Source organism: Leucopleurus acutus (genome assembly GCF_964270905.1).
Source record: "Leucopleurus acutus genome assembly, chromosome: 8".
Classification (NCBI taxonomy): Eukaryota; Metazoa; Chordata; class Mammalia; order Artiodactyla; family Delphinidae; genus Leucopleurus; species Leucopleurus acutus.
In genome coordinates this window covers 103,068,321-103,080,400 of record NC_139151.1, presented here as the reverse complement: position 1 = coordinate 103,080,400, position 12,080 = coordinate 103,068,321, and the positions used below count along the sequence as shown (strand labels likewise).

Here is a 12,080-nt window from a genome sequence, read left to right as displayed (position 1 = left end):
CACCGACTGGTAAAGAGTAAACGGTGACACTGGCTTTTGAGCCCCAGCAGCCTAACCCAAATCTGTGCTCTCAAGCCAGACTGAACCCAAAGAATGAGAACTGGCCAGAAGGAGGTGTGTGGGTGGTCCCAGCTCTGCCGTTTACTGCCGGGGGGACTTCCAGCAAGTCCCTGGACCTCTGGGAGCCTCAGTGTCCTCATCTGAAGAAATGTGACAACTCTTGTCTTCTAAGGTTGTGCTGACAATAATGGCCTGAGACTGGGTCACCCATAGGTAAACTGGGCCTGTGCTGGAGGTACCAGCAATATAGGGCTATGATGTTTTTTGGAATAATCTGACAATCTATAAAAAACAGCATTGAAGTAGTCAACACGGGAAAAGTGTGGCTTTTGTTGGAATGTTTTAGAATTAGTATTTTAGAGTTCAGGGTCGTTTGTACTTTTAATCACTTGTTGCCAGGGGGAGGTGGGGCTTTTTGCTCCTGGGACACAAAGATCTTATTGGTGCTTAGGGCCTCCAAGGATCCTACCTGGGGTTTGGGACAGGCTGTGGTTTTCAGTACCCAACAAAGTGTTGGTGCTTAAAAGTGTTGGTGCTTAATAAGTGGTAGCTATGATTGTGATGAATATTATGAGAAAGCATCCAGCATGCCCCCCGGCACCCCCACCAATTCTCGGCCTCTCAGAATCCCAGGGCCAGGAAAGGCACTGATTTCTCCCAGGGAGACCAGGACCAGTGTGGTCACTGCCCAGTCCAGCTACTACCCCACCCCCTCAGCCCAGCTGTGAAAAACAACCTTTGGATGCCAAGGGACAGTCTCAAGTTTGTTGTGGGCTCAGGTGTCTGCCTTAAAGGGACAGACCCATTTGTGTGAGAGCTGGCAAGAGCTTGGCTTGATGAGGAGGCCAAGGTCAGGCAGGAGCCCAACCCGAGAGAAGCTGGGAGTGGGGGAGTAAGAGGCCCAAGCCCGCAGCCCAGGGGAGAGGTGGAGAGGTAGCCCCAGGGGGCCAGGAGTCTCCTTGGGTTCTCCCGGATCTGCTCTCCTGTTACTTGGAACTCAGCTGTGGCCACACTTAAACTCCAACAGCTCCCTGGGAGATAAGCCAAGGCCCAGACTCTGACTCACCAAGGGCCAGTGGGTCCCCAGCTCACTTGCCCCTACTCTACCTGTTATTCCTTTGTGCTGACACCAGCAAATCTTTTGCATGCCAACCTAACAATTTTCAAAGACTTTTCACCCACTGGTCTGTTCTCGTAAGCACCCTGAGTAAGCATCATCCTCATTTTGCAGATGAAGAAAGTTAATCAGAGAGGTCAGGACACTTGTCTAAGGTCACTCACTCAGCTAGAAGTGGTGTCCTGGTGAGAAAAGAGGGATGGGGAAGGGAAATTAACAATTATCGGGCTCCTGATATGAGCCAGGCCTTGCACCAGGGACTCAACATATGTTCTCTCATCCTCATAACAGCTCTGCAGAAGCAGTGATTATTACTTTTTACAAGGAGGAAATGCAGGGTCAAAGGGGAAGGGTCAGGGGTGGGCGCTGGGGGGCAACCATGTGCCAGCATCCTAGTGTGTGAGTTCTGGACCACTCCACAGGGATATGAGGTCTGCTGTGCAGAGGGAGGCTCCCTGGGGGTGCGGGTGCCCCGGGAAGGGTTTTCCCAGGGCTGGGTCTCATCTGGAAAAGAGTCTTAGCCTGGACTCCATTCATGCTTAGTCTGGACCACTCTGGCTTCCAGAAGGAGGCCTGGGCCAGGTTTGAGCTCGGATGGGCCATCCCCACTGGCCACAGGACACAGCTTTCAGTTTTGCTGTGACCCAGACATCCCAACCCGGGTTGCCCACGGCACCCCTCTCTTGTCCCTGGCTGATGGGTCTTGCTGACCAGGGTGGGCCCTCGATATCCCCTTCACCCCAGGATCATGTCACCCCGGGCCTTCACGCTGCTCCCAGAACCCTCTTCCTTGAACCTTGAGCTGGGCCGCAGTTATTCCCTGCCCAGGGCTCGTCTCCCCTTTCCTGATGGATCATGTCCTGGAAAAGGGGCTGTGTGGCAAGGAAAGCTGCGATCCGACCGTGATTAAAGCTGCCCTCTGGGGAGAAGCTCTCCCAAGTGCCCTGGGTTTTGCGTTCATTAGCTGGTTGAATCTTCACAAACCTGCACCGGCTGACAGAGGAGGAGACTGAGGCTCAGAGCAGTGAAGCAACTTGTTCCAGGTCGCACGGAAGGAACTGAGCACAGAGCCAGGCCTGGCGGGCTCTTTCAAGCTACCATCCTTCAAGGCCAGAAGTGACAGTAGAGAGAGCCCTGGGTCCCTGCAGGGAGGAGGCAACATGGAAGGGAGGTGCATGTACTTCACACCTTCTGGGCACGTACTTCACACGTACGCCTGTGACGGTCACGAGCACGTACTTCACACCTTCTGGGCTGCTACTGGGGCAGGTGGCAAGGTGAGTCTTGGGCTTGGGTTTGCCCTGTAGCCTCTCCCTACTTCCTCCCCAGGGGCAGCAGGACCCCTTCAGGACCCCGGAGTTCATGGGTTGGGTCCACCTCAAGCTTTGGGGCAGATCTGAGAACTTGTGATGGACTGGTTCAGGGCGTCAAGCTCTGGCTCGGGTGCAGCAGGGAGAAGGAAAACCAGGTCAGTATTTGCTGATTTCCAGGCCCACCCATGTCTCTGGCCAGGCACATCCTGTCAGGCAGTGTGGGCTGACATCTAGATAACCCACCTCCTACCCATCCCCACCCAGGTCTGCTTTCTCCAACGTTCCAGGCCTCGTTCCCTTTGTCCTGCTGGCCGAGGTGGGGCTGGGTCTCTGAGAGGCTGCTGTCACAAGGAACATTCCAGATGCCATTGGTCTCCTACAGCTCCAGGACTGATGCGGGAAGTTGGGTGCGACGCACGAAGAGACCAGATTGAGGGTTCGGGGCCCACCAACCTGTCACAGATACTGCCTGGGCCCGAGGGTGAGGCGAGAAGGCAGGCTTCAGCCCCTTCACAGACAAAGCCTGTGAGTGAGGCAGGGAAGCCTGTCCCACAGGGCTCCGCTGGGCGGCCCCCAGCAACCAGCAGGGACAGGAGCCGCAGGAAAGGTGTCGTGGAAGAGGAGGGAGTCTCCATTACCTCACAGAGTGCCAGTGACCATGTGGCAGTACCAAGGCTGAGCAGGGAGAGGCCGTGGCCCTGCCCAGCCCCTGCCTAAGCACACCAGGCCTGTGTGACAGCATCACAGCACATGGGTCAAGGCTGAGGGGACTCCAAGGTGACCCTGGACCCAACGAGAGTAACATCAGAAACACAGTATGGCCTGAAACTCCAGGGACAGCCCACATTACCACCTCAGTCTGGTCTTCAGACTGGCACCCTCCCAGGCAGCAGCCTGTTAACACAAGCTGGGCCCAGATCCGGCCACCTGGTGACCTTCCAGGGGGGCTTCTCACATTTCCCAGACCCAAACTTGCACTGAACCTTCATCTGTACTAATAACCATCATACGTTCTGAGTAATCACCTACTTGCTCTATCCTCAGGTCTTTTTGGTTTCCCTTTTATCTTTCTTCTATTGTACTGAGACGTAGCTAATGTGCAGAGAAGTACACAGAACGTATCTGATCACCACCACACAGGTCAAAAAGTGGAAACTGCCACTCCTGGCCCCAAGTGCTCCCAGGCATTACACCCGCCTCCCTCCCCCAAAGGCAATCACTCCCAACTTCTTTTTCTTTACCATCGACTTTTGCAATAAGCATTTTTTTTTCCCTCTAGTTTTACCACCCATGGAGATCCCTACATAGGGATCCAGCTGGGGGCCCTTATATACAAAGCTGCTGTGAACAGTCGCTCAAGTGCTGGTGCAGGTGTGCGTGTCCTCAGTCACAACCCTGGGAGCGGAATTGCTGGCTCACAGGGTGGGTCTTCAGTTTTACTGGCAAACACCCTTTTCCCCAACTGTTCATACCAATTTACGTTCCCACCAGCTGGGTATCTGATCCTGTTGCTCCACTTCCTCATCGGCACTTGGTATCATCTGACTTACAACTATACGTGAGCGTATAATGGCATCGTGTTTGCGTTTCTGACTACGAATGTGATTGAACACCTTCTAACAGGCTTATTCACCACTTGGGGATTCCTCTGTGGCTGCCTTCCACGTCTTTTACCCATTATCCTGTTGTGTTGTCTGCTTTTTCTTGACTGCAGCTCTGAACTTGCTCTAGAGAGTCCTTTGTTGTCGATGTGTGTTGCAAATATTTCCAACCATGGGTTAGGCTCCTCACTCGCTTTATGGTATCTTTAGATGACGGAAGTTTCTATAATGCAGTTGAACTTATCAACTTTTTCTTAATCTTTCCCTACCCTGAGATCATGAAAATCTTCTCATATTATCGCAATGTTTGTATTTATTATCTGTCATTTCTCTCCTCACCAGACTGTAAACCCTCTGAGGATAAACAAAGCTGCTGTGAACATTCGCTGAGGTGCCAGTGCAGGTGTGCCGGTGTCCTGAACAATTCCAGCACTGCATCTGATCCTTATAGCATCACTTTCCAGGAGGGGAAACTGAGTCTCACAGAGGCCAAGTGCCATGACCAAGGAACACAGGGCTCTCAGGTTTCCATATTATGTTTTGAGGACCAGTCTTCCTCACCCGTAGAAGAGGAAACAGTCACTTGTTACTGTGAAAGAAACAAGTGTTTGCAAAGATCTTAGCTCTGGACCTAGTTCATACCAAATCTTCAGCGAAATAAAGATGAAAATATACCAGATAAAAGTGTATCTCACTCAAGCCCCTACCCCAGTTGTGATGCTCACATTCTTTCTGCCTCCCTAAGAGAACAGGGCAGGCTGCAAGAGCCCTGCCCACTCCTCCCAGAGGCCAGGAGAGCACAGGACAGTTGGCAGGTAAACCTTCACCCACATCCCAGCCACCCTTTTCCTAGTAGCTCTGACTGCCACTGACTTTTCCACCAGGTGCTACCTAGCCCAGCTGTTGACCACATGGACATCTGGATCCCAGGAAGGGATCAACCCACACTCTCTCCCACATTACTAAAGGACTGAGACACGCCAAGCCACCTGCCCAAGGCCCGTGTGGCCAGGATGGCTGCCCTCCAGAGTGGGAAGGAAGCTGCCAGTTTCGATCTGCACTGATAAGGAGGGCGGCAAACCTGGTCACTCCCGGAGGAATAGGCCACTCCCAGCACGCCTGCTTCTCATATACAAAGCCCACTCGTGAAGGCCACTGACTTTATTGATTTAAAAAACTTTACAAGGACAGTGACTGTTCTGCCAGAAAGAGGGCCAAATGGCATAAAACAGACCAGAGGTGGGAGCAGGGGGGCAGGGACAGGGCCAGGAATCACTCAGAAAAGCTGGTAGCTGCTGTCACGAAACTGGCAGGGAAAGGAAAAGGGGGATGCATGCAAGGATAAGAATTCCAAAAAAGTTGAAATGGTGAGGGGAGAGAACTCCCAAAAGACCCTGGAGTCCATGGGACGTGCGCACAACAACAGCAATCTTTTCCTTTGTAGAGGACGGGGGAGGAGTCCTCACTTGGCTGCAAACTCTGGAGACTCAGTGCTGGGGCTCGGGGTCGGGGGCTCCCCAGAGAGCATCACAAGAACGCGTCGCACCACTCTCGAAGGCACCCGAAGCAGTCCCGGGACTGCTTGGCGTTCGCACCGCACGTGTCCTTCAGCCATTCCCGGAAAAGATCTTCATCTTTCTTTAGCACCAGAAACTGACCAAGGACCACATAGGCCTGCAAGATGGGCAAAGCAAAAGGCGGGCTGCTGAGCGCTCTGTGGGACTAAGACAAGAAGGCCACTTCCATGCCGCTCCCAGCACAGGAGACGGAGCAGGCTCCAGCCTGCGGGCTCTGCAGATCTCACACCACCGCCCATCCCCAACAGGTACACGCACTCTCCTCACTCCCCAGCTGCGGGGAAGCACTGTAGTCGGCCACCCCCAGCCCTCCCCGGCTGCACGCAGCCGCCCCACACCTTGTCAAAGCCCCTTTCCTCCAGCTTCTTGCCCAGGACTTCGCCAATCCCGGCCAGGCTTCCCACTGGCTTTTCCCCCATGGGCTCTGCCACGAAGTCTCGGTGCTTTTGGGAGGTTGTCATCTTGATCAGGCTTAATCTGGGAATCCTAAGAAAAAGGAAGTTACGGCTAAAAACCCGGGAATTCTCGAAGGCCCACTGGCAATCTCACAGTAAGAGACAGCTAGAGCATCCGTTAGGAAGGCTTTCTCGATTTCCCCCAGTTTACGGATGAGAAAACAGAATCAAGAAGTCTTTTCCTCACTGTTCAAGAGAAAGGTCTCTGCCACTCCCTGCGGGAGCTGCGTTTTGGTACCGCCCCACAGGAAAAACTATCCTGCCCTAACAGGTGGCGCACGCAGGACAAAGAGTGTCGCTCAGTACCCAGGGCCCATCCTAAAGCTGTCACTGCTCTGTGACCTTGGCTGGGCAAAGGCGGCACTGACCCAGAATGGAACGACCACCTGGTCCGAAAAGCAAATGAAGGGCTCTCCCACCCGCCCCACTAGCTGTTCACAGAGCGAAGGCGCAGCGGGAGCGCACACACCCGCTCAGCCAGCCCCTCAAGCTCCACGCCACCAGCCCCCTCCGCGTCCCACGCCGCCGGGCCCGCCCCAAACGCGCCGCGCCCCGCCCCCTCCCCGTGCCGCGGCCGAGCCCTCCCACAGGGCACGTCCGAAAGCGCATCCTCTGGCCCGTCGCAGCACTTGCGGCCCCTCCTCTCTCCCTCCTCCCTGCGCCTCCTCCGACCTCCAGCCCGGGCCTTGCTCCGCGGCTCGCACTCACCCACAGCTCCGGTTCCGTAACGGGTTCTCCCGCCACCCGGCTGCTCCCGCCGATCCCTCAACCCACTAGAACTTTCTTCCACTTCCGCTTCCGGGTCGCTTCAAGGGCCGCCTTAAAAAAAAAAAATCTACATTGGGCACTTCTAGCCGCTTAGAATCACCGAGTTGAGGCACCCCCGGACCTCGAGGGCGCCCTTTGTAGGCGCTCCTTTCCGGTTCCTTCGCGGGAGGCCGGGCTGCCTTCTGTGGTCTCGCTTCTCGGGAAGCATTTCCGGTCTCAGGGAGCAGAGGTCTGTGACAAGAAAACTTTATTTCTCTGCTGCACGGCATCCGGAACCTAAAGGACTTACCCTTGGCCGACCTGATGGTGGGAAGAGTTAGAGGGACGGACAAGGAGAGAGGCGTGGCCGGGAGACTTCCGGGAGAGCGCCGGAAGTACGGTGTGCGACTCAGGCTGACACGCGCCGTTCTCCTCGCCGTCGGGCTTGCGAAAGTCTGACGGGAACCGGAGGCGTAGGAGACCCGAGTCCAAGACGACTCCCTTGTCGTGACCGCCGACAAGTCCTTTTTCTGGGCTTTCATTGGCTCAGCTGCGAAGTGAGTCGTGGACGAGTCGATCTCAGCGTCCAGCCTGGAGAGCGGGGTCTTTTCAGGCAGCGCCCGTGGGATTCGAGGACCAGAGAGTAAGTATGGGGCTTTCTCTCTGAGCGTTTTTCCTCCGTAATAGGGAGGCAGGAGGGCAGGGGGCGGCAGCTAGGGATGACACGTCGGAGTTTCCTTTGGAAGCCATCAGTCTCCTGAGTACGCATTAGTCCTTGTTTTTTCAGTACCCAAGTCAGAAACAGTAGATGTCGAAGACCAAGCCAGCCTACCCTGACCTTTAATTAACTCGTTCCTGACTTGGATTCTCCTAACTTGTCTGTGTCTGTATTGTGTTGAGAGATTGAGCATCTGTGTTGTGTGGTTGTGCTGCACCTGGGATGTACAAGCATGTTGAGGAAGAAATGGTTTATCTTACACTTTCCCCAAGTGGTTGCCAGAATGATTGATTTTTCTAGAACACGTATTTAGTTTTTGTGGTTATGTCAGTACTTAAGAATAATACGAGTTTTTTTACGTGCCTCACACTGTGCTAAGTGTTTTGCTTACGATTATTTTGTTTTAATAACCGTGTTCTGAGTTAGCTACTGCTTTTCTCTGAGATCTAGAGAAATTGAACAGCCAGGAAATAACCAAGGTAGGCTTTGAATCCAAGCAATTGGATTTCAGAGCTCATGTTCTTAACCAGGACACTGTGTCACTCCTCAGTAAAAGGCCTCTCCCCATCTTCAAAACAGTCGTGCACTCTGAGCCTGCCATCCAAGAAACTCAGGAGGAGGAGTTGATAGTCTCTGCATCCCTCACCGCCCTGGGACAGGACCCAACATGTCTCAGGCCACCAAGAGGAAGCATGTGGTGAAGGAGTTGCTGGGGGAGCACATGGTGCCCTCCGACCAGCAGCAGATCGTGAGGGTAAGTGACATTGGGGACCAGCTGCTCTGCCCCCGCTCTCCACTCCTGTTGAGCCCCTGGGGTGGGGGCAGGGTGCACCACAGCTCAGTGGGTGTTGGAACCGGCTGATGAGGCTGACAGGTAATTGGTCTCTCCTGGACCAGGTACTCAGGACCCCAGGGAACAATCTGCATGAGGTGGAGACAGCCGAGGGGCAGCGCTTCCTGGTGAGCATGCCCTCCAAATACCGCAAGAACATCTGGATCAAGAGAGGTGAGAGAGGCAGCCCTTTTGGAGACAGAACCGTTTCCTATGGCCTCAGCTTCCGCCACTGCAAGCAGGACTGACTGTGCTTTTTCTCCTCTCTACCTGCAGGGGACTTTCTCATCGTTGACCCTATTGAAGAGGGAGAGAAGGTGAAGGCCGAGATCTCCTTTGTGCTCTGCAAAGACCACGTGCGCTCTTTGCAGAAGGAGGGGCTCTGGTAGGATGGTCCCCTTGGTCACTGGCTGCCCTACTTCTCTGGAGGATTTACTTCCTAGTTGTGGATTTGGGGGAGGGAAGATCATGGCATCTCAGGCAGGAACAGCTGGAAACAGCTTTTTTGCTGAGGAGTTTCTCTGTCCTTTCTGACTTCGGCTCTTCTCTTGGCACAGGCCTGAGGCCTTCTCCGAAGTGGCTGAGAAACACAACAACCAGAACAGGTGAGGCACAAGTCCTGGGGTAGGGAAGACATAAAATGGGGCTTCAGGCCTTGGTACTTTGAGGGGAAATAGAACCTTCCTTCATTCCTACATAGGGTCCCTGGTGAGAGCTTCTAAATTTGTGGTTGAAAGTATGATTTAAAAGTCAGATCCCCTGGGTTAAAGTTTCGGCCTTGCGAGTTATAACTGAGTGACCTTAAGCAGGTTAACCTATAAAATGGGAACTTTGTAACGGTTAAAGAGAATAACGCTTGTAAAATTGCTGAGCATAGTACCTGGTAAGCAGTGTGGGTTCATTGAGTGTTGGTTGTAGTAGAATCATTATTATTAAAGTCAGTAGCTCTAGCAAATTTTTTTTTTTTCCTAGCAAATTTTTGAGGTGGGGGTGAGGAGGAGGTAGTTTCTTGCCGCTTTTTCTTGGCCAAGTTTCCTGCGATTCTCTCTGTGTCTGACTCACTGAGCCCTGACTGCTTGGCCATATGGTCCTCCTTTTTGTGGGGCTTCTTGGTTTTCCCAGAAGGCCTTGGGCTAATTGTCCTTTCCCCCCACCCCGATGCAGACAGGCTCAGCCAGAACTCCCAGCTGAGCCACAGTCATCGGGAGAAGAGTCCAGCTCTGAAGGTGATGCTGACCTTTTTGTTAACACCAACCGCAGACAGTGTCATGAGTGTGAGGAGGAGAGTGAAGAAGAGGAGACAGCCTGAGACCCCAGGATCCTCTTCTCCTCCTGCTCAGGGAATAGTCCTTGGCTCCTCTGAGCTTGGACATGCCCAGGAGCCTCTGTGGATCTTTCCCCCTGGATGGGGACAAGGCAGGGCCCTTCTCTGAACTGACTTTCTGACATAGGAGAATTAAACCCCTGGTGGGTGGTGACTTACGCTGGTGTCGGAGTGGCTCTTTGGAGGAAGGAGGGACATGTAGTAAAGTTAAAAACTGCTCCTAGGTGGTGTCCTCATGGGCAGGTGGGCTGAATGGGCAGGAAATGGGAAATGGCTGGAATCTTTCCTAGTTTCTCCCTCTCTCGTCGGGCACTTAGTAAGTGCCAGGCCCTGTGTGCTTCCTTGCATGTACTTAGTAAGTGGGAGCATTTCCACCTCATTGCCTGCTTGCAGTTAGTACTGGTTCAGGCATTCAGGATCACAGTGGGGCTTAGTGCCCATCTGCCTTTACGAGACCCTCAGGATGAATTTCACAGTGCCTCGTAAGCTGTTCTCCCTGCCTTTCTAGTCACTTGTGACTGCAGGAGCGCCCACCTCCATGCTGCTGTGTACATCCCCTGGTTGGTGGCCTCCTCATGGCTACTCAGACCATCACTCCTCAGCCCTCGTGCAAACCACATCGTCCCATTTCTCCTTGGAAGCTTTTTACCTCTGACTGTACATTTTCCCTCTTCATTGCTGGCATTCACCTTTTAGTCACTGCTCAGACGTTGACGTTTACCTCCTGGCTTAGAGTCTTCTACTCTTGCTTCCATCATTGTTTTTCTACATCCCATGGATGGGCCCGTTCAACACTATGGCCACCTAGGTCCTTGATGTCCCCATCACTAATGCCCTTGTCTTCTATTTCAGGCCTGTTGCCTATATCTGTAGTCACTCTCTGGACCCCTGACGTCACTAGAAATTGCAACGCCATTTGAATTCAAAAACCTGTACAATCACCACCTCCAGGCCTCCTTGCTCAACTACCACCCCTCCCTCCCCCCATAGAAATTCTTCATCTTCCAGCCCTGCCACATTCTCACCATCATTCTCCTATATTCACTTCCTTCCCTGTGCAGCATCAATTCCGTGGTCTACACCCTGTACTCCCTTTCTTCCTCCATCGTGTTCATCTAGTAAAACCTAACCTTGGGTCAACCCAGTCATTCACCTCTGTGCCTGTACGCAAGTAACTGTTAGAGAAAATAGCCAACCTGGTTCATTAGTTTTACCTTAAATTCGTAATTACAAACCTCAGATGGCCACGCAGCACTGCCTGGCAGATCTACCCTGGGATGTCGTATTAGAAAACTTTCTTTTTTTTTTTTCCAAATCCCTCTTAGCCTGATAGTTACAGACTGCAGCTCATTCTTCATTAAGAAATAGTAACCATTGGAGGGAACTTTTACCTCTCTGTTACCAACCCTACAACTGTGCTCATGGATCTTCCTGTCATTTTACTGCCCATTGTAATCCAGTGGGACTTAAGCCTTTCCTCTGGTGCTTTGGAGCCTGTCTCTCTTTACTTAAGGAGTTTTTGTGAGTTTTGTTTTTTGTCATCCTGTGTACTGGGTATGTTAGCATCAAAGGTGCTATACAATCTCCCATCTGAAAAACAACCAGAAAAAAAACCTGTCACTGATCCCACATCCTCTCCAGCTACCACTTCATTTACCTGCTCCTCATTCACTCTTTTACGCTTGCTTATTGTAGTCTTAAATACGTATATACACGTGTGTGTATGCTTACATGTGTATATACGCACGTATAGAAATGTGTGTATATACATTCGTGAGCAAAAAATTAACCAGGTAAGTTGAAGATGTGAGTGTATTTTTAACTCATCTGAAGTTTATTTTTGTATGGAAGATGGCTAATTTTTTTCCCTAAAGGGCTAGCCACTTGTCCCTATACCATTTATTGAGTGGTTCATTCTTTGCTCACTGGTTCAAAATACCTTTTTTAAAATAAATGAAATTCCTGCATATATATGGATCTCTTTGGAATCTGGCACACTGATTGTGTGTGCACACGCCATATTTTATAGCATGATTGATAACTCATTCTCCCTCACCCTTGCCCCATCGTTCCTTGGAATTTTCCTGTTTTCTTTTACATAAAAACTTTAGGATGAACTGGTCATTGCATTTAAAAGTTCTGTTGCAATTTCCATTGGCGTGGTTTTAAATCTCATAGTTTGATTTGGAGAGGAGTGGTACTTAACGGTTGTTTTTGATCTTCCTATACAGAAATTAGTTATGTGTGTTCTTTCATAAGATGTTATCTTCTGGGAATTCCCTGGTGGTCCAGTGGTTAGGACTTCACACTCCCACTGCAGGGGGCACTGGTTTGAT

General features: G+C 52.0%; 2 protein-coding genes across 3 annotated transcripts; one reads left to right on the top strand and one right to left on the bottom strand.

The window, feature by feature from the left end:
* Positions 1-5,237: 5,237 nt before the first annotated feature.
* On the bottom strand, positions 5,238-6,968 carry BANF1 (barrier to autointegration nuclear assembly factor 1). Its single transcript, XM_082844711.1, has 3 exons — positions 6,832-6,968; positions 6,007-6,154; positions 5,238-5,765 (listed from the first exon to the last, which is right to left on the bottom strand). The coding sequence occupies exons 2-3, from the start codon at positions 6,127-6,129 to the stop codon at positions 5,619-5,621; spliced, it is 270 nt and encodes an 89-aa protein (XP_082700837.1). The 5' UTR covers positions 6,130-6,154; positions 6,832-6,968; the 3' UTR covers positions 5,238-5,618.
* Positions 6,969-7,278: 310 nt separating this feature from the next.
* On the top strand, positions 7,279-10,299 carry EIF1AD (eukaryotic translation initiation factor 1A domain containing). Of its 2 annotated transcripts, none has more exons than XM_082844485.1 (6): positions 7,279-7,513; positions 8,168-8,342; positions 8,486-8,594; positions 8,697-8,805; positions 8,978-9,025; positions 9,585-10,299. In XM_082844485.1, the coding sequence occupies exons 2-6, from the start codon at positions 8,256-8,258 to the stop codon at positions 9,727-9,729; spliced, it is 498 nt and encodes a 165-aa protein (XP_082700611.1). In that variant the 5' UTR covers positions 7,279-7,513; positions 8,168-8,255; the 3' UTR covers positions 9,730-10,299. The 2 variants fall into 2 exon arrangements, with proteins under 2 accessions (XP_082700611.1, XP_082700612.1); XM_082844486.1 differs by having other exon boundaries at positions 8,139-8,342.
* Positions 10,300-12,080: the final 1,781 nt, after the last annotated feature.

Coding starts and splice junctions, on each gene's coding strand:
- BANF1 (XM_082844711.1), bottom strand. CDS start 6,129: ATGACAACCTCCCAAAAGCACCGAGACTTCGTGGCAGAGCCCATGGGG. Junction 5,766..6,006: donor AGGAAAGGGGCTTTGACAAG/GTGTGGGGCGGC, acceptor CCCATCTTGCAG/GCCTATGTGGTCCTTGGTCA.
- EIF1AD (XM_082844485.1), top strand. CDS start 8,256: ATGTCTCAGGCCACCAAGAGGAAGCATGTGGTGAAGGAGTTGCTGGGG. Junction 8,806..8,977: donor TTGCAGAAGGAGGGGCTCTG/GTAGGATGGTCC, acceptor CTCTTGGCACAG/GCCTGAGGCCTTCTCCGAAG. Junction 9,026..9,584: donor AAACACAACAACCAGAACAG/GTGAGGCACAAG, acceptor ACCCCGATGCAG/ACAGGCTCAGCCAGAACTCC.